At 45.8% G+C, this 20,356-nt stretch overlaps 1 protein-coding gene across 1 annotated transcript in view; it reads left to right on the top strand.

Moving 5' to 3' along the window:
- Positions 1-20,356, top strand: part of mybpc2a (myosin binding protein Ca) — a 56,254-nt gene that overhangs the window by 34,250 nt on the left and 1,648 nt on the right. Inside the window, 8 exon segments of the mRNA XM_080217350.1 lie at positions 79-167; positions 3,558-3,753; positions 14,053-14,165; positions 14,167-14,193; positions 14,785-14,814; positions 14,816-14,950; positions 16,232-16,363; positions 19,285-19,471. Coding sequence (XP_080073476.1) covers positions 79-167; positions 3,558-3,753; positions 14,053-14,165; positions 14,167-14,193; positions 14,785-14,814; positions 14,816-14,950; positions 16,232-16,363; positions 19,285-19,471 — 909 coding nt within the window.

Raw genomic sequence — 20,356 nt, 5'->3', positions numbered from 1 at the left:
ACAATTACCTACTGAAAGTTGCATCAATGCTGAGGCACTTGCACTCTAACCTCTCGTGTACCTTCCCTTTTCATGTAGAACACCCCAAAATCTGGCTACCACGTCAACTGAGACACACGCTCATTCGGAAAGTTGGGGAACAAGTCAATCTTATGATACCTTTCCAGGTGAGGAACCTTTGTGCGTGTGCGCGCATGTACGTGTGTTTGTGTGGCAGATATATGTGTGCCCAGTGCCTGTGCACATGCGTGCATGTGTGTATATATATGTTTGTGTGCATGCATATATGTGTGTACGTGTGCGTATGTGTCATAGAATCATAGAATCTCTAAAGTGCAGAAGGAGGCCATTCAGCCCACTGAATCTGCACCAACCACAATCCCATCCAGGCCCTACCCCGTAACTCCTAATATTTACCCTGCTAATCCCCCTGACACTAAGGCACAATTTAGCATCTAAGCTGCACATCTTTGGTGTGTGGGAGGAAACCTCGCTAGTCTCCCTGACACCAAGGGGCAACTTAGCACAGTCAATCCACCTTAACCCGCACATCTGGGAGGAAACCGGAGCAGCCGAAGGAAACCGATGCAGACGCGGAGGGAATGTGCAGACTCTGCACAAACAGCGACCTGGGGCTGGAATCGAACCCTGGCTCTGTGAGGCAGCAGTGCTAACCACTGTGCCACCGTTCCACCCTCTATGTACCTTCAAACTCTCTGTTGGTAAGATCCTTGGAAGGTAACATTCAGAATGAAACCAGATAACAGCATATCACCCCCGTCGAACTGAACCTTGCTTTCCTATGTGACAGGTGGAGATATTCACCAAAATATTAACAAGGAACAAACCTCACCTGCTCCCCGCCACCCCCCACTCCTTCCCCCACCCCCTCCCAAAGCCAATATCTGAAGGTGAACCAATGATAAAAGAACAGAACGACCAAACCCGGATCACGTCTGACCTCTGGATCATTCTCTGTCCCTCTTGAATTCCACCACACTGCGTTATGTGCCCTGTCCAACCCAATTAATCTCCTATGGATTTTCCTCCAAGGTTGCTTGCTTTCCTTGAATAGAATAGAACCCTGACAATGCAGAAGAAGGCCATTTGGCCCATCGAGTCTGCATCGACCACAATCCCACCCAGGCCCTATCCCCATTATTCTAGGGTAGCATTTACCCTAGCTGGTTCCCCCTGACACTAAGGGGGCAACTTAGCACGGCCAATCCACTCTAACCGCACATCTGGGAGGAAACCGGAGCAGCTGGAGGAAGCCCACACAGTCACAGGGAGAATGTGCAGACTCCGCACAGAGAGTGACCCAAGCCAGGGATCGGATATGGGTCCCTGATGCTGTGAGGTAGCAGTGCTAAACCACTGTGACACCTTCCTGCCCCATTGATGTGACTTTCTCCAATTGGGAACCTATGCCAGAGTATAAAAAAAAGGAATGCTTTTTTAGAAATATGTCATGGGGTCTGGACATCACTGGTTGGGCCCATCCGTAGTTGCTCTCTGAGTGGCTTGCTCGTCCCATTTCAGAGGGCAGTTAAGAATCACATTGCTGTGGCTCTAGAGTCAGATATAGGCCAGACCACGTAAGCATGGCAGATTTTCTGCCCTGGAGGAGATAGAGTTGAGGGAATGGGAGAGGGAGAGAAAAAAAGACAAATGAGGATTGGAGGAAATAGGTGATAGCCGAGAGATTGGAGAGGAGAGGTATGCCCACAGTGCTGTGAAGGAGGGAGTTCCAGGACTTTGATCCAGCGACAGTGAAGGAACAGCCAATATATTTCCAAGTCAGGATAGTGAGTGGCTTGGTGGGGAACCTGCGGGTGGTAGTGTTCCATGTATCTACTGCCCTTGTCCTTCTAGATGGTAGAGATCGTGGGTTTGGAAGGTTCTGCTGAAGCAGCCTTTGTGAGTCGCTGCAGTGCATCTTGTAGATGAATTCACACTGCCTTTGCCCCACCTCTGCTACATTAGATGCACTGCAGCGACTCACCAAGGCTGCTTCAGCAGAACCTTCCAAACCCACGACCTCTACCATCTAGAAGGACGAGGGCAGCAGATACATGGGGAACGCCACCACCTGCAAGTTCCCCTCCAAGCCACTCACCATCCTGACTTGGAAGTATATTGGCCGTTCCTTCACTGTCACTCTTGGAACTCCCTCCCTCACAGCACTGTGGGCGTACCTGCACGAAATAGATTGCAATGGTTTAAAAAGGCAGTTCACCACCACCTTCTCAAGGGAAACCATATGTGACACGGTGGCACAGTGGTCAGCACTGCTGCCTCATAGCACCAGGGACACAGGTTTGATTCCCGGCTTGAGTCACTGCCTGTGTGGAGTTTGCACAATCTCCTCATGTCTGCGTGAGTTTCCTCCGGGTGCTCCAGTTTCCTGCCACAGTCCAAAGGCGCACAGGTTGGTGGGACTGGCCATGCTATATTGTCCCTTAATGACCAAAGATGTGCTGGTTCAGTGGATTGGCCATGCTAAGTTGCCCATTAGTTTTAGGGCACTAGTGGGGTAAAAACGTGGGGTTATGGGGTGGGGCCTGAGTGGGATTATTGTCGGTGCAAGCTTGATGGGCTGAATGGCCTCTTTCTGCACTGTAGGGATTCTATTTTATGATTATACGATTAATTAGGAGAAGCAATAAATGTGTGTGTGTGTGTGTTGTTAGTTTGAGGCAAGGGGTATTACAGCAGAACTTGTACAGGCAGAGTCAATATCAGCAACATACTACAATAAACACTCTGTAGAGTCTATTTAAACAGCGCACTACAGGAAACAGTCTACAGAGTCTATTTAAACAGCGCACTACAGGAAACAGTCTACAGAGTCTATTTAAACAGCGCACTACAGGAAACAGTCTACAGAGTCTATTTAAACAGCGCACTATAGGAAACAGTCTACAGAGTCTATTTAAACAGTGCACAACAGGAAACAGTCTACAGAGTCTATTTAAACAGCGCACTACAGGAAACAGTCTACAGAGTCTATTTAAACAGCGCACTATAGGAAACAGTCTACAGAGTCTATTTAAACAGCGCACTACAGGAAACAGTCTACAGAGTCTATTTAAACAATGCACCACAGGAAACAGTCTACAGAGTCTATTTAAACAGCGCACTATAGGAAACAGTCTACAGAGTCTACTTAAACAGCGCACAACAGGAAACAGTCTACAGAGTCTACTTAAACGATGCACTACAGGAAACAGTCTACAGAGTCTATTTAAACAGCGCACTACAGGAAACAGTCTACAGAGTCTATTTAAACAGCGCACTACAGGAAACAGTCTACAGAGTCTATTTAAACAGCGCACTACAGGAAACAGTCTACAGAGTCTACTTAAACATTGCACCATAGCAAACAGTCTGCAGTGTCTACTTAAACAGTGCACAGTCATCCGGAATAGAGGAGAGAGAATTGAATGGGCGAGGGAAGGGAAATCTTTCTGATTTAATAACTCTGAGTTGATTAGCTGGCGCACTTCACTTTCTCAACCCACTTGAAACTGGACTGACTATTTGATTCTCAATAGGGAAAGCCACGGCCTTTGATCACATGGTTGAAAGATGGGCAGCCCCTGGACTCCAAGCAAGTCAGCACCCGTAACAGTGATGTGGACACCATCCTCTTCATCCGAAGTGCCCAGCGTGAAAACTCTGGGAAGTACGAGCTCAGTGTTCAGATTGAGAACTTGACTGACACGGCAACCATTAAGATTCAGATTGTTGGTAAGCACCATCGTCTGGGGAGTATCTTTAGTTATGGACAGGCCAAAAAAAAACCCCTTGGCTTGAAGTTGATAGTACATTGAAATGTTTCACAAAAGACACTTGACAAAGTTGATTCCTGGGAACATAAGAATGTATGTAATTGACAAAGACTATCTGGTCCATCAAGCCCCCAACTACAATGACTGGAGCAAGAAGATAGGCACTCCTTCCGTCTCTCAACTTCCCCTCCTCTCCCTCATATCCATTCCTTGCAGCCATATTATTGCGAAAAGGAGAAGCAAAAGAGGAAAAACTCCAGGGACAATAGCGAAAAGATATTTCAGAAAACGTGTTTCCAACTCGCTCAGACAATCAGTCCAGAGCTCACATGAGCTGTGCATTTTCCATGAAGAAGTTGTCATTTTATATGCTGTATTCTCTGACCCTAGACAGGAACGCATACAGCTCCCTCCTGAAGGCTACAGAGAGTAGACTATACACTGTAGCAAACAGTCTACGGAGTCTACTTAAACACTGCAATGCAACAGTCTACAGAGTGTATTTAAATGCCACATTATAGCAAACAGTTGATGGAGTCTAGTTATTACCAATCTACCCCAAACATTCTACCGACTCCATTTAAACAGAACACTATAGCAGTCTACAGAATCAATTTAAACAACACGCTGCAGCAAATAGTCCACGGAGTCTATTTAATTACCATAGGACAGCAAACATTCTACAGTCTATTTAAACAGCGTGCTACAGCAAACTGTCTACAGTGTCTACTTAAGCAGGTCACCACTGTCTACAGAGTCTAGTTAAACAGCACACTGCAGCAATCGGTCTGCAGAGTCTATTTAAGCAGAACACAACAGCAAACAGTCTACAGAGTCTATTTAAATAATATACCCTAAAGCAAACAGTCTGCAGAATCTATGAAGAAACGATTTAATGTTCAGACCCCTTCAAAGGCCAGCACATCCTTCCTGAGGTACGGGGCCCAAAACTGCTCACAATATTCCAAATGAGGCCTGACCAGAGCCTTATACAGCGTCGGCAGAACATCCCTGTTCCTGTATTTTAGTCCTCTAGAGATGAATGCTCACATTGAATTTGCCTTTCCAAATGCATGTTAACCATAAGAGAGGGCAATTAGGGATGTGTGGGCAACCATTTTTGGCCCAGCCAGTGACGCCCCCATCCATGCCATGGATGGATTTTTACAAAAGAGCCAGCCTCTGGCATTAACTGATCCCTGCTATCCCTTCCAATCATCTTGGGATCTATGTGCCCTTCCCTCCCTGGAACGGTACTGCCACCGAAGGACTTTGGGGGGCTCAAAGCTGTTGACTAAAACCTCTCTTGCTGTTGTGTAGTAACCAGTGACATTGCCAACTTTGTATAGGGAATAGCATAGCTTATCATTAATTATTATTTTTATTCATTCATGGGATGTGGGCGCCTGGAAGGTTTGAATTATAAGGAGAGGCTGGATAGGCTGGGACTTTTTTTCCCTGGAGCGTAAGAGGATGAGGGATGACCTTAATGGGGGTTATAAAATCATGAGGGGCACAGATAAGGTGAATAGCCAAGGTCTTTTCCTGTAGGGAGTCCAAAACTCGAAGGCAGACGTTTAAGGTGAGAGGGGGAAATGATTTAAAAGGGGCCTGAGGGGCAACTTTTTCACACAGAAGATGGCGTGTGTATGGACTGAGCTGCCAGGGGTGTTTAAAGTTTATTTATTAGTGTCACAAGTAGGCTTACATTCACACTGCAAATGAAATTACTGTGAAAATCTCCTGGTTGCCACACTCCAGTGTCTGTTCGGATACACTGAGGGAGAATTTAGCACGGCCAATGCACATCTTTGGACTGTGGGAGAAAATCCACACAGGCGTGGAAAGAATGTGCAAACTCTGCACAGACAGTGACCCAGGCCCGGAATTGAACCTGGAACCCTGGCGCTCTGAGGCAGCAGTGCTAGCCACTGTGCCACCGTGCCGCCCTGCAGTAGTAGAGGCAGGTACAATCACAACACTTAAAACATTTGAAAGACATTTGGACAGGTACATGGATGGGAAAGGTTTAGAGGGATATGGTTTAGAGGCAAATGGGGCTAGTTCAATTTAGGAAACCTGGTCAGCAAGGACGAGTTGGGCCGAAGGGCCTGTTTCCGTGCTGTATGTCTCTATGGCCTATCACTCTAATTCTAATTGAAGTGCTGCAGAACTGGGAGCAAATGCAGGCCAGCATGAAAAGTAGAGAGAAGTCAGAGAGAGAGAGAGAGAGACAAGTGGAGATGGGCAGGGGGAATAGCTGTGAAACTATGGGCAGGATTTTCCAGGCTCATTCCAAAACCGGAAAATTCTGCCCCATGTCAATATGCCTTTGCATGGTCCACCAACCCCCCCTTGCCTCCCAACCCCAACCCACCTCGCCCGTTCTCGTAGCAGGGAGGGGTTGGGAAAATTCCCCACTGTATTCCAAAAATGGGAAGGATTTGGATTTTGGTTCTGCCGTTTAGACTCCAGCGGTTTCCACACATGGCAACTTGCCCTCATGTGTCCCTGTGGGGCGGCACAGTGGTTAGTACTGCTGCCTCATGATGCCAGGGACCCGGGTTCGATTCCCAGCTTAGGTCACTGTCTGTGTGGAGTTTGTACATTCTCCCCGTGTCTGTGTGCGTTTCCTCCCACATTCCAAAAGACGTGCTGGTTAGGGGCATTGACTTAAACAGGCACCAGGACGTGGCAACTAGGGGATTTTCACACTAACTTCATTGCAGTGTTAATGTATGCCTACTTGTGACACTAGTAAATAAACTTTATTTGAGAGAGAGGGGATGTAAGCATTACATCCTGAGGTAAACTTAATGGAATAGTTGAGAGAAAGGATAAACAAATTCTTCCTTTGAGCCAAATTCAATTCTCCATTTAATTATTTCTTTATCTTTAGTTTCCTCTGAGTTCCTTTTTCCTTTCTTTCCAATTCCTCCCCATTCCCTGGGACTTTCTTCTCCTGTCATCCATCAATATAAGCCTACTTGTGACACTAATCAATAAGCAAACAAGCAACCAGACCTTGTCGAGTAACTTTCCCTCCAACCTTGAACTTCAGAAATTTCTGGCCAAATTATTATTATTTTTTATTCATTCCTAGGGATGGGCCAGCATTTATTGCCCATCCCTAGTTCCCAGAGGGCAGTTGCTATGGCTCTGGAATCACATGTGTGCAGGACTTTACAGCACAGTACAGTACAGCCCTCGATGTTGCGCTAACTGGTGAAACCAATCTAAAGCCCATCTAACCTACACTATTCCAATATCATTCATATGTTTATCCAATGACCATTTAAATGCCCTTAATGTTGGTGAATCCACTACATTGCAGACAGGGCATTCCATACTCTTACTACTCTCTGAGTAAAGAACCTACCCCTGACATCTGTCCTATATCTGTCACCCCTCAATTTAAAATTATGTCCCCTTGTGCTAGCTATCTCTATCCGAGGAAAAAGGTTCATACTGTCCACCCTATCTAGTCCTCTGATCATCTTATATGCCTCTATTAAGTCACCTCTTAACCTCCTCCTCTCTAACGAAAACAGTCTCAAGTCCCTCAGCCTTTCCTCATAAGACCTTCTCACCATACCAGGCAACATCCTGGTAAACCTCCTCTGCACCCTTTCCAATGCTTTCACACCCTTCCTATAATGCGGCGACCAGAACTGTACGCAATACTCCAAGTGCGGCCGCACCAGAGTTTTGTACAGCTGCAACATGACCTCGTGGCTCCTAAACTCAATCCCTCTACCAATAAAAGCTAACACACCATATGCCTTCATAGCAACCCCTATCAACCTGCGTGCCAACCGGGGTAAGGACGGCAAGGATTTAATGTGTGGAGGAAGTAGTGGGCAAAAATCAGAATTATGCCGCCTTGAGAAATAAAACTGGTAAAAGGCGCAAAACATTAATCATTGCTGTACCAATGTGGTCAGAAGAGCCCCAGCGAAGGTGCAGTCTTCTGGAACTTTCTGCTGATGAATGAAACCTGTCGCAGAGTAATCAGTCATGAGGAGAAGGCCTGATACATGAGAAGAGTTGGCCCAAGTGTAAAGGACACAAATAATTCACTAGAAGGATAAAAGTCAAGGACTTGGAGCCAAAAGGGATCAGTTTACAAGATTGACACTGGGTTAATAGAGCTTCCGATAGTAGGATGAGCAAAGATAAGCAGGCCCAGGGATCAGATGTGCAGAGCTCTGATGCAATACAACTGGAGCTATTTCAGATCCTGATATCAGATTTGTTGGTCATGATTGTATAACCCACGCCCAACACTCTCTGATATACCCTCCGCCTCACAATGTAAATACTTCCTAACACACTCTATACTTCATACCTCCCAATGTGATATTTTCTAAATATACCTCCGGCCCCAAGGTAACAGCCATACCCCTCAGTGACCACCTTGCATTTAGATAGCGCCTTTAACTTAGTTAAGCGCCATATGCCATGTGAAAGGGACATCGCTGGAGCAACAATGGAGCATAAATCCACACCAAGCCCAAGAAGGAGGCAGAGAAGAGGTGGCGCGGTGGCACAGTGGTTGGCAATGCTGTCTGATAGCGTCAGGGACCCAGGTTCGATTTCGGCCTTGGGTGATTGTTTGTGTGGAGTCTGCACATTCTAACTGGGTGTTCTGGTTTCTTCCCACAGTCCATAATGTGTCAGTTAGGTGGACTGGCCATGCTAAATTGCCCCTTATTGTCCAAAGAAGTGCAGATTAGGTGGATTAGCCGTGCTAAATGCCCCATAGTGTCCCAAAATGTGTAAGTCAAATGGATTGGCCATGCTAAATTGCCCCTTGGTATCCAAAGATGTGCAGGCTAGCTGGACTGGCCATGCTAAATCGCCCCTTAGTGGCCAAAGAAGTGCAGATTAGGTGGATTAGCCATGCTAAATGCCCCATAGTGTCCCAACATGTATAAATTAAATGGATTGGCCATGCTAAGTTGCCCCTTAGTATCCAAAGAAGTGCAGGTTAGGTGGGTTGGCCATGCTAAATTGCCCCTTAGCGTTAGGGGGGCTAGCTAGGGTAAATGCATGGGGTAGTGGGGATAGGGCCTGGATGGGATTGCGGTTGGTGCAAATTCGATGGGTCAAATGGCCTCCTTCTATGATTCTATGAATCTATTCAACATGAACAACTTGCCCAGTGCCCATCTGCAGCTCACACCCTTCTCTGCAGTACTACCCGTCTTTAGAATGTGCTGTTTTTCCCATTGCAGTCTAGTCGATGTCACCACTGAGCTTGTGATGATCCTTCTGTTGTGGTCACATTACAGGAGAGATCTGTCAGTAATTCCACTCCATCCCTGTGTGCCAGGCCCGTTCGTAAAATTCCAAAGGGGCAGTGCGGAGGAAGAAATGCCCCTTTTGCTCTCGAAGGCAGTTTTGCAGCAATTGGAAAGCTTATGGGTTGGCGTGGGAGACTCGTCCCAGCCTCTGACTGCCTCCCATGAACTGTGTGACCTACAGGACGTCCAAAGCCCCAAGTGTTTCAAGAAGTCAGTGGGAGATTTATTTGCACAGTAGCTCGAGCTGTGAAAGGCTCAGATTCTACTTGGTCTACAAATCATGTGTCGTGTCTGAGGCATCAGCTTTTATTCCGTTCTGGTGTTAATTGCCGGGTAAAAGACAGGAGGGAGATCAAATGTTCCTCGCTGGCAACAGGCCCGAGTTTCGACATCTTGACTTTGAAATTTCGATTGATATGTCTTCGTCCCCCCTCTAATTCCAAAGAAGTCAAATCTTGCTTCACCTCCAATGCCGACCCTTCCCAAGTTGTAGAGGTTTACAGCATGGAAACAGGCCCTTCGGCCCTACCTGTCCTTGCCGTCCCTTTTCTTTAACCGCTAAGCTCGTCCCAAATGCCCGCGTCTTCTCTTCACGTTGGAGGGAATGGATGGGAATCTGTTGGATCCTGGGTGGAGCATTGGCTAATCTCAGCGAGGCTTCGTAGAATGATCCACCTTTCGCAATCCGGGCTGGCATTTCCGTTCCCTCTGCTGGAAGTGCTGCACTGTCAGAGGCACTGTCCTTTCGAGAGTGTGGGGTTTACCTGCCTGTTCTGTGGGTCAGATGGTTGGGTGGTTGTCTTTGAACAGCACGGACATGATGGGCCAAAGGGCCTTTTTAGTACTGTGGACTCCTATGACTCTAAAGCATTGCCCCTTCACTAGCATTTCCCAAGTCTGAGTAAGGAGGTTTCTCTTGAATGCATTATTGGATTTATTAATGACCATTCTTTACTTATGATGCCTTAGGGTTGGACTCGCACACAAATGGAGGTATCTCTGTGATTATCTGACTAATCCCTTCATCATCTTAAAGATTCCAGTCAGGTCAACTCACAGTTCTTGCATTTCGAGAAAAATGAGCCCCAGTCTTTCGTGATAGTTGTACCTTCTCAGCTCTGGCATCATCTTGTGAATCAGAACTAGGAGCAGGAGTAGGCCATCTGGCCCCTCGAGCCTGCTCCACCATTCAATAAAATTATGGCTGATCTTTTCGTGGACTCAGCTCCACTTACCCGCCCGCTCACCATAACCCTTAATTCCCTTACTGTTCAAAAATTGATCTATCCTTGCCTTAAAAACATTCAATGAGGTGGCTTCAACTGCTTCACTGGGCAGGGAATTCCACAGATTCACAACACTATGAGTGAAGAAGTTCCTCCTCAACTCAGTCCTAAATCTGCTCCCCTTTATTTTGAGGCTATGCCCCCTAGTTCTAGTTTCACCTGCCAGTGGAAACAACCTCCCTATCTATTCCCTTCATAACCCTATATGTTTCTAAATTCTTCTAAATTCTAGTGAGTATAGCCACAGTCTATTCAGTCTCTACTCATAAGCCAACCCACCCAACCTAGTGATTCTTCTCTGCACTCCCTCCAGTGCCAGTATATCCTTTCTCAAGTAGGGAGACTAAAACTGTAGCCTCACCAGCACCTTATACAGCTGCAACATAACCTCCTTATTTTTAAATTCCATCCCTCTAGCAATGAAGGACAAAATGCCTTTTTAATTACCTGCTGCACCTGCAAATCAATTCCTTGTGATTCTTGTACAAGGACACCCAGGTCCCTCTGTACAGCAGCAAGCTGCAATTTTTTAACCAGTTAAATAATAGTCCATTTTGCTGTTATTCCTACCAAAATAGATGACCTCACATTTACAAACGCATCCTTTTTGCACTCTCTCTGACAATTCGTATCCTGTCTGTAACATGAAGATTCAATTCATAAATCTCACAAAATGCCATTTAAGAAAGAGCAGCTCAGGACTTGGCCAACATTCCTCCCTCAATAGCGGCACATAGTCCAAAGGCACGGCACAGGAACTTAACTAGATGAAAGGAGGAGACATTAGGGCAGGTGACCACACACTTGGCCAAAGGGGTAGGTTTTTGATGTCGTCATGCATCAGTCGCTAAAAGTAAGCGTGCAGATACAACAGGCAGTAAAGAAGGCAAATGGTATGTTGGCCATCAAATGTGAAAGGATTTGAATAGAGGGATAGGGATTTTTTGCTGCAATTGTATAGGGAGATGGTAAGGCCACACTTGGGGTATTGTGTGCAGTTTTGGTGTCCTTATCTGAGGAAGGATGTCCTTGCTTTAGCAGGAGTAGCCCATTCTGTCACGCATTCCAAGGTTCCATCCATTGACTCTGTCTACACTTCCCGCTGTCTCGGCAAAGCAGCCAGCATAATTAAGGACCCTACGCACCTTGCACATCAAATTGAGAGCAGTGAAAGTTTACCAGGCTGATTCCTGGGATGGCAAGTCTGTCATATCAGGAGAGACCAAGTCTGTTAAGATTACATTAGGAGTTTAGAAGAATGAGAGGGGATCTCGTAGAAACTTTTAAAATTCTGACAGGATTAGACAGGGTAGATTCATAAAGAATGTTCCCGATTGGTGGGGGGGAAAGGAAGGGGGTGAAGGGAGGGAGGGAGGGAGGGGGGGAAGGAAGGAAGAAGGGAGGGGGAGAATCCAACTGAAACAAAGATTGAACACAAGGGAGTAAAGGGAATGTCACAAAAATATTGGGAAGGCAATGGCCCAGTGGTATTGTTGCTAGACCATTAATCCAAAAACTCAGCTAATGTTCCAGGGACCTGGGTTCGAATCCCGCCACAGCAGATGGTGGAATTTGAATTCAATAAAACAAAAATCTGAAATTAAGAATCTGCCAATGGCCATGAAACCATTGTTGATTGATGCAAAAGCCCATCTGGTTCACTAATGTCGTTTAGGGAAGGAAATTGGCCATCCTTATCTGGTCTGACCTACATGTGACTCCAGAACCACAGCCATGTGGTTGACTCTCAAATGCCTCCCGGAACAAGACCAACTAGGAATGGGCAATAAACATGGATGCCAAGTCTTTTTTTAATCATTTGTGTGACATGGGCATCACTGGATTTTATTGCCCAACCTTAGTTACCCTTGTTCAGAGAACATTTGAGAGTCAGCCACATTGCTGTGGGACTGGAATCACATGTCGGTCAGATCAGGTAAGGACAGCAGATTTCCTTTCCTAAAGGGACATCAGTGAATCAGATGGGTTTTTCTGATAATTGACAATGGTTTCATGGTCACTGGTAGATTATTAATTCCAGATATTTTTTATTGAATTCAAATTCCACCATCTGCCGTGGCGGGATTCGAACCTTTGTCCCCAGAACATTCGCTGAATTTCTGGATTAATGGTCTAGCGAAAATACCACAAGGCCAGTGCCTCCCTAATATTTTTTGCGGTAGTCTTATTTCAGGGGAGGAAGAATCTTTGTCTACAGAGTTACTTAAGACTTCAGACACTTCACATTATGGCCGTGTAGCCCTCATTGTAACTTTGCGAAGTGCAGCAGATAGTGTGTTGAACACAGGACCTGCAAAGGACAAGGAACAGGGGTAGGCCATTCAGCCCCTCGAGCCTGCTCTGCCATTTACCATGGCTGATCTGACAGTATCTTCAAATCTGTATCCTTCCTGCACCCAATAACCTTCCACTCCCTTGCTTACCAAGAATCTACCCACCTCCACCTTAAAAATATTCCAGGACACTAATCCCAGTGCCTTTCGAGGAAGAGAGAGCCCAGAGACTCAAGGACCTCTGAGAGAAAACATTTTTCCTCATCTCCATCTTAAATGGACGACCTCTTATTTTTAAACAGTAGACCCCCTAGGTCTAGATTCCCCCCACAAGTGGAAACATTCTTTCCACATCCACTCTGTCAATACCACTCAGGATCTTTATATGAGGGGTATTAAATCTAGGGGATTTTCACAGTAACTTCATTATTATGTGAATGTGAGCCTACTTGTGACTAATAAATAAACTTTACATGATGCCATTGATGCCCAGATAATCTCCTTTTGGTGATGTTGGTTCAGGGATGTATGTTGGCCAGACCATTCAGAAAACTCCCTGTGGCTCTTCTGTACACAGTGCTCTGGGACCTATAACATCCACTCAAGAAGGTGGAAAGGGACTCCACTGAATGTCTCATCTCCAAGAAATCACCTCAGGCAGCATTCCCTCAGTATAACACTAAACTACCAGCTTAGATTGTGTGTTTGAGACCTTGTTATGGGGTTTGAAGTTGAGACCTTCTGCCTCAGGGATGTGAATGTGGCCCATTGGAGATCACAGTAAGAAGTCTCTCAACACCAGGTTAAAGTCCAACAGGTTTATTTGATAGTAAACGCCACAAGCTTTTGGAACGCTGTTCCTTCGTCAGGTGAGTGGAGAGTTCTGATCAGAAACAGGGCATATAAAGGCACACACAGTTTACAGAATACTGATTAGAATGCGAGTCTTTACAGCTAATCTGCTATTCAAGTCTTAAAGGTGCAGACAATGTGAGTGGAGATAACATTAAGCACAGGTTAAAGAGATGTGTATTGTCTCCAGACAGGACAGTAAGTGAGATGTTGCAAGTTCAGGCAAGTCATGGGGGTCAACTTTATATGCCTGTGCCTTTATATGCTCTATTTCTGATCAGAATTCTCCGCTTACCTGACGAAGGAACAGCGTTCCAAAGCTTGTGGCGTTTAGTATCAAATAAACCTGTTGGACTTTAACGTGATGTTGTGAGACTTCTTACTGTGTTTACCCCAGTCTAACGCTGGCATCTCCACACTCTCAGGCTTTAGCTTGAGCTGAAATGAAAAGTACGTCTTTTACTCCATTCTCGTAACATTCTTTTTGCTGTAACGTTTCTTTGTTCTGAATCTACTGCAGACAAGCCCGGCCCTCCAGCAAGCCTGAAGATTGTAGATGTCTGGGGATTCAACGCCAGCCTAGAGTGGGAGCCCCCGAAGGATAATGGAAATTCAGAGATCATTGGTTACACCCATTCAGAAAGCTGACAAGAAAACCATGGTGAGAGAGTAAAACTAGCAGGACTGGCACCGCAATGTATCAACACACACTTTGCTATTCTATACTACTCAGCAAAGAATTCCAATGAAGTCCAAAGATGTGAATGTTAGATGGATTGGCCATGCTAAATTACCCCTTGGTGTCCAAAGATATGCAGGTCAGGCAGATTGACCATTCTGAATTGCCCCTTGGTGTCCAAAGATGTGCTGGTTAGGTGGATTGACCATACTAAGTGCCCCTTAGTGCTCCAAAATGTGCGGATTAGGTTGAATTGGCTATGCTAAATTGTCGCCTTAGTGTTAGCGGGAGAGTAAACACATGGGGTTAAGGGGAGAGGGCCTGTTGGGGTTGTTGTCAGTGCTGGCTTGATGGGCTAAATGCCTCCTCCTACACCACAGGGACTCTACGGTTCAGCTTTAGACAGGGAGCGGGAAGGAATCGGTCACGAGGAAACAGAGTGTGTGGTGGGGACTGAAGACAACAGATTTGGCCTTCCCAATATTTTGCTTAAGGCAGTTCTCCAATGGTTTTGACCCCCGGTTTGGCTCTGGCTGAGGAAATATTAACAGGTTTTTTACCCTATGGTTCCAGGAATGGTTCACCGTGTACGAACATAACCAGTAAACCCCACTGCACCATCTCTGATCTCATCATGGGCAATGAGTACTATTTCCGTGTCTTCAGTGAGAATATCTGTGGCCTCAGCGACAGTCCAAGACCATCGAAGAACACTGCCTTCCATCCAGAAAGACAGTAAGTGATGGGGTTTAAACTCCACTCTCATTAGAGATCAGCACAGCATCCAAATTTCTCAACATTTGAATGCATTGCCTTGGATAGGACATTGTGTCCAGTCTGAAAGTTGTGTCACTGCTTTTCCATGCAGTGTTGGCATGAACTAATCCTACGCACAATCTACTGTAGACTAATGTGTCTGTTTAGCCTAGTTTGTGGTTCAAGTTCCACTCTACCGCTTTGGGGAGGTGCTGTGGCTAATGCTGATGTCAGTGGACTAGTAATCCATAAAATATAGCAGCAGATTTAGGCCATTCAGCGCATCGAGTCTGCTCTGCCATTCAGTCATGGCTGATAAGTTTCTCAAGCCCGTTCTCCTGCTTTTCCCTGTAACCTTTGATCCCCTTACAATCAGGAATCTATCTATCTCTGTCTTAAATACACTCAATGACCTGGCCTCTAAAGCCTCCTGTGGCTATAGAATTCTACAGATTCACCACTCTCTGGCTGAAGAAATTCTCGGTTGTAAAGTGTTGTCCCTTTACTCTGACGCTGTGCCCTAGTAATAAGTCTTCGGAGGTAGAAATCACTTCACCAAAAGCCCTTTCTTTACAACCCCAACAGCAGTACACAGAGTGCTATCAGTCAACAGTCTACTTTGGGAGTGCCAGAGGAACTGACACTCCCAGTTAAATATAAAGCAAAGACTCCCTGATTGGCCCAGCAATTGGATCCCTATCCAGGGAGTTCATATTCCAATAGGCCAACCTCAATGGCCTGATTGAAGTCATTACAGCCCTTGGATCCTAGTCTCTCCCACTAATGAGAACATCTTCCCCATGTCCACTCTATCCAGACTTCCAGCATTCTGTAAGTTTCAATGAGATTTCGCGCCCCCTCATCCTTCTAAACTCTATCGAGGACAGAGCCAGAGTCCTCAACTGTTCCTCATACATCAAGCCTTTCATTGTCAGAATCATTCTTGTGAACCGCCGCTGGACTCTCTCCAGAGGGTTGACTAATTGACGAGAAGGGGCTTGGTCCATTAGACATTAATCCCGAGGTCCAGGCTTTAATGCTCTGTTAATAGGGATTCAAATCCCCTCACAAATGGCAGGCTGGGAAACTCATGAAAGTCAAGACTCTGTCATATAGAGCGTGGTCCCAGACACAGCATGAACATCGAGCAGCATCGAGGATTCCATCTCTGAGGTGAAACTGGGAAATGGAGGAAAATACTGACCGCTTTGGAAAATTAGACAAATGAAATTTTAATTCTTCCCTGTCTCTCTCCACAGGCAAGAATTATGTGCCACCACCATTCAAGGAGCACGACTTTAGTCATGCCCCAAAGTTCACACAGCCCCTACTGGATCGTTCTATCATAGCAGGTTACACAGCAAAACTCAGCTGTTCTGTACGGGGTAGTCCTAAGGTAAGTGCTTTAATTAAGACAATTGGTTCGAGCAATGGGGGTGTATTTTGTGGTGCAGTGGGTGATGCCCATACTGCATTCCAGGGCAGGATTTACTCAGTTAATGGTAGGGCACTGGGGAGAGTTATGGAACAAAGCGATCTAGGGGCACATGTTCATAGCTCATTAAAAGTGGAGTCATAGGTGGACCAATGCTTGGTTTCATTGATCAGTACATTTGAATATAGGAGTTGGGATGCCTTGTTGAAGTTGTACAAGACATTGGTAAGGCCACACTTTGAATACTGTGCACAGTTTTGGTCACCCTATTGTAGAAAAGATATTATTAAACCAGAAAGAGTGCACAAAAGAATTACTAGGATGCTACCGGGACTTGATGGCTTGAGCTATAAGGAGAGGTTGAATAGACTGGGACTTTTTTCCCTGGTGGCTTAAGGGTGATTGTATACAGGTCTAAAAAATAATAATGCGCATAGATCAACTAGATAGTCAATATCTTTTCCCAAAGTTAGGGGAGTCTAAAACTAGATCACTTAGGTTTAAGGTGAGAGGGGAGAGATATAAAAGGATCCAGAGGGGCAGTTTTTTCACACAGAGGGTGGTGAGTGTCTGGAACAAGCTGCCAGAAGAAGTAGTAGAGGCGGGTACAATTTTGTCTTTTAAGAAGTGTTTAGATAGTTACATGGATATGATGGGTATAGAGGGATATGGGCCAAACAGGGGCATTTGGGACTAGCTTAGTCATTAAAAAAAAGGGCAGCATGGACAAGTTGGGCTGAAGGGCCTGTTTTCATGCTGTAAACCTCTATGACAACATTTCGGAAGCATTTAGATTGGTGCTTGCTCTTGGTTCATATATGAGCAGAATTAGGTCATTCGGCCTATCAAGTCACTCCGCCACTTGATCATGGCTGATATGCTCCTCATCCCTATTTTCCTGCCTTCTTCCCATAACCCTTCAACCCATTACCAATTAAAAACCTAACTCCTCCTTAAATTTACTCACTGTCTCAGCAACCACTGCTCTTTGGGGTAGTGAATTCCACAGATAATTGATTCTAATGCTTTCCCACCAACAGATGTTAAACTGGTCTGTAATTTCCAATATTTTGCTTCCCTTTCCGAATTAGGGCATTGCATTAGCATTTTTCCAATGTCTTCGAACCTTTCCTGCGTCCAGGGAATTTTGGAATATTATAACCAATGGATCCACACTCTCCGCCGCCACTTCTTTTACTGTCCCAGGATGTAGGCCATCAGGCCCAGGGGTCTTCTCTGTCCTTAATCCCAACAGCTCGCTGAATATCTTTGCCCTATCGATGTTGATTGTTCAAAATTCTACCCTTTCCATTACCTCTGACTTGTCTGTTCCTATAGGAATAGTACTAGTGTCCCCCACCGTGAAAACTGAGGCAAAGTATTGATTTTGCATCTCTGCCATTTCAGTGTTCCCCACTATTATTACGTTATGTGGTTGCATCGTAAAGAGATTTCAGGCCTTGTTTGATAAGCAAAGCCTGGTCTCAGGGGTTTGCAGCTCTGGGCTGCCCTGTCTTCACATGCTTACGATGTGGAGATGCCGGCATTGGACTGGGGTAAACACAGTAGGAAGTCTCACAACACCAGGTAAAAGTCCAACAAGTTTATTTGATAGTAAACCCACAAGCTTTTGGGGTTTGCCCCTTCATCAGTTGAGTCATTCCCCTGACGAAGGGGCAAACCCAGAAAGCTAGTGGGTTTACTATCAAATAAACTTGTTGGACTTTAACTTGGTGTTGTGAGACTTCTTAGTGTGTTCACATGCTTACTACATGGCTTCTCGATGATTCTGCCTGAGAGGGGACTCCACAGTATGGGGCGATCACTCACTCTCAGTTCCCATTGGTCCCTTAAGTCAGGTGACTCACTTCTGCTGTACTGTCTTGGGTCACTGTCTGTGTGGAATCTGCACATTCTCCCCGTAACTGCATGGGTTTCCTCCGGGTGCTCCGGTTTCCTCCCACAGTCCGAAAGACATACTGGTTAGAGTGCATTGGCCGTGCTAAATTCTCCCTTAGTGTACTCAAACAGGCGCCGGAGTGTGGCGACTAGAGGATTTTCACAGTAACTTCATTGCAGTGTTAATGTAAGCCGGCTTTTGACACTAATAAATAAACTTTAAAGAGACTGGCATCACATATATAATGCTATAGCATTCAAGGCTACGGACAAAGTGATGGGAAAGTTTTTAAAGTTGGAAGTTTATTTTAAAGTTTGTTTACCTGTGGGCCAGAAGCTCCCACTTTAGGACTTGATGGCCACAGAGGTGGACTCATAACACACCCAAACAGATTGATTATCCATCTATACATTCTTCCGATATGCTATAAATTCTCCCTCACTGTACCCGAACAGGCGCCGGAGTGTGGCGACTAGGGGGTTTTCACAGTGACTTAGTTGCAGTGTTAACGTAAGTCCATCTGTCATACCGATGAATGAACTTTTCTGCTCCCTCTCCTTTCCTTCTCCCCTATGTAAAAGTTTATTTATTAGTAACAAGACTATTAGTCACAGAGAGTGACCCAAGCTGGGAATTGAACCTGGGTCCCTGGCGCTCTGAGGCAGCAGTGCTAACCACTGTGCCGCCTTGCACCCCTAGGTGCTCTATGAAGGGTATGCTTTGTCTGTATAGTGCGGAAGGAACAATACTTTTCAATGTGTCCCGATACATGTGACAATAAATCAAATCAAATCCCAGGGGAACAAGTTACATCCAAGTGACTCTGTCTCGACTCCATTTTGAGTGCCTCAGCCAAACCTACAAATGCAAGTCCTTTCTTCCCTGCAACTCGAGCCTGCTGTAACTTGTGTTTTCTTCTTGCGATTTTCACATGAATTAACCCAATTTCTTTGCCACCTCCCCCCCCCCCCCCCAAACTCAGCCCAAGATTATCTGGATGAAGAACAAAATGGCGATCATCGATGATCCTAAGTTCCTGATGCACCATAACCAAGGCGTCCTGACATTGCAGATCCGTAAGCCCAGCACGTTCGACGGTGGCAAATACAGCTGCAAGGCCATCAACGACCTGGGCGAGGATGAGGTGGAGTGTAAACTGGAAGTGAGAGGTGCGGACACACTTGCTTTCTGCTTCACACTGGCGTCTCTCTGACGTGTTAGTCGCGCTGATGGTTCAGTGGGTGAATCCAATGCGCGGGGTCCTTAGTTATGCTGGCTGCTTTTCTGAGGCAGTCACGGCTTTTTAAAAGGAATTGGACGCGCACCTTAAGAGAAGCAATTTGTCAGGCTACCGGTAAAAGGCAGGGAGTGGGGACTAGCTGAGTTGCTCTTACAGAGAGCCAGCAAGGACGCGAAGGGCCAAAAGACATCCTTCTGTGTTGTAACCATTCTCTGATTCCATGCTAAGGCACCAAGTAAATTTCCAGTTAATGTCATTGCCATTGTTATCTTCACCTGATGACTAGACCCAAAAAATCACAAAATGTCTGTCAGAAAGAGTGACATTGGGTGATTTTCCCTCTCAAAATACCCCTCACCACCCACTTTCCCTCAAGCCCGGGAGCTTTGCGACCATTCATGCCCTCATTTGGGACGATATCAGATGACTGTACCTGTTGGCAGCCTGTAGTTTTGTATTGTGGGAAACAGTGGCCTAGTGGAAACGTCACTGGGTTCGTCATGCAAAGGCCCCAACCTTTTGTTCTGGCTTCGAATCTCACCACGGCAACTGGTGGAATTTAAATTCAATGAACAAAATCTGGAATTGAAAGTCAATCTCATTAATGGTGACCATGACAAGTATGTGGTCGCTGTAAAGTGGAGATGCTGGCGTTGGACTGGGGTGGGCACAGCAAGAAGTCTCACAACACCACGCTGAAGTCCAACAGGTTTATTTGGAATGATGAGCTTTTGGAGCGCTGCGAAAGCTTGTGAGTCTCACCCGATGAAGGAGCAGCGCTCCGAAAGCTTGTCATTCCAAATAAACCTGTTGG

Source organism: Carcharhinus amblyrhynchos, chromosome 35 (assembly GCF_965287045.1).
Source record: "Carcharhinus amblyrhynchos chromosome 35, sCarAmb.v2.hapA, whole genome shotgun sequence".
Lineage (NCBI taxonomy): Eukaryota > Metazoa > Chordata > Chondrichthyes > Carcharhiniformes > Carcharhinidae > Carcharhinus > Carcharhinus amblyrhynchos.
The sequence above is the reverse complement of the archived record's forward strand: the minus strand, read 5'-3'. Positions and strand labels throughout refer to the sequence as shown.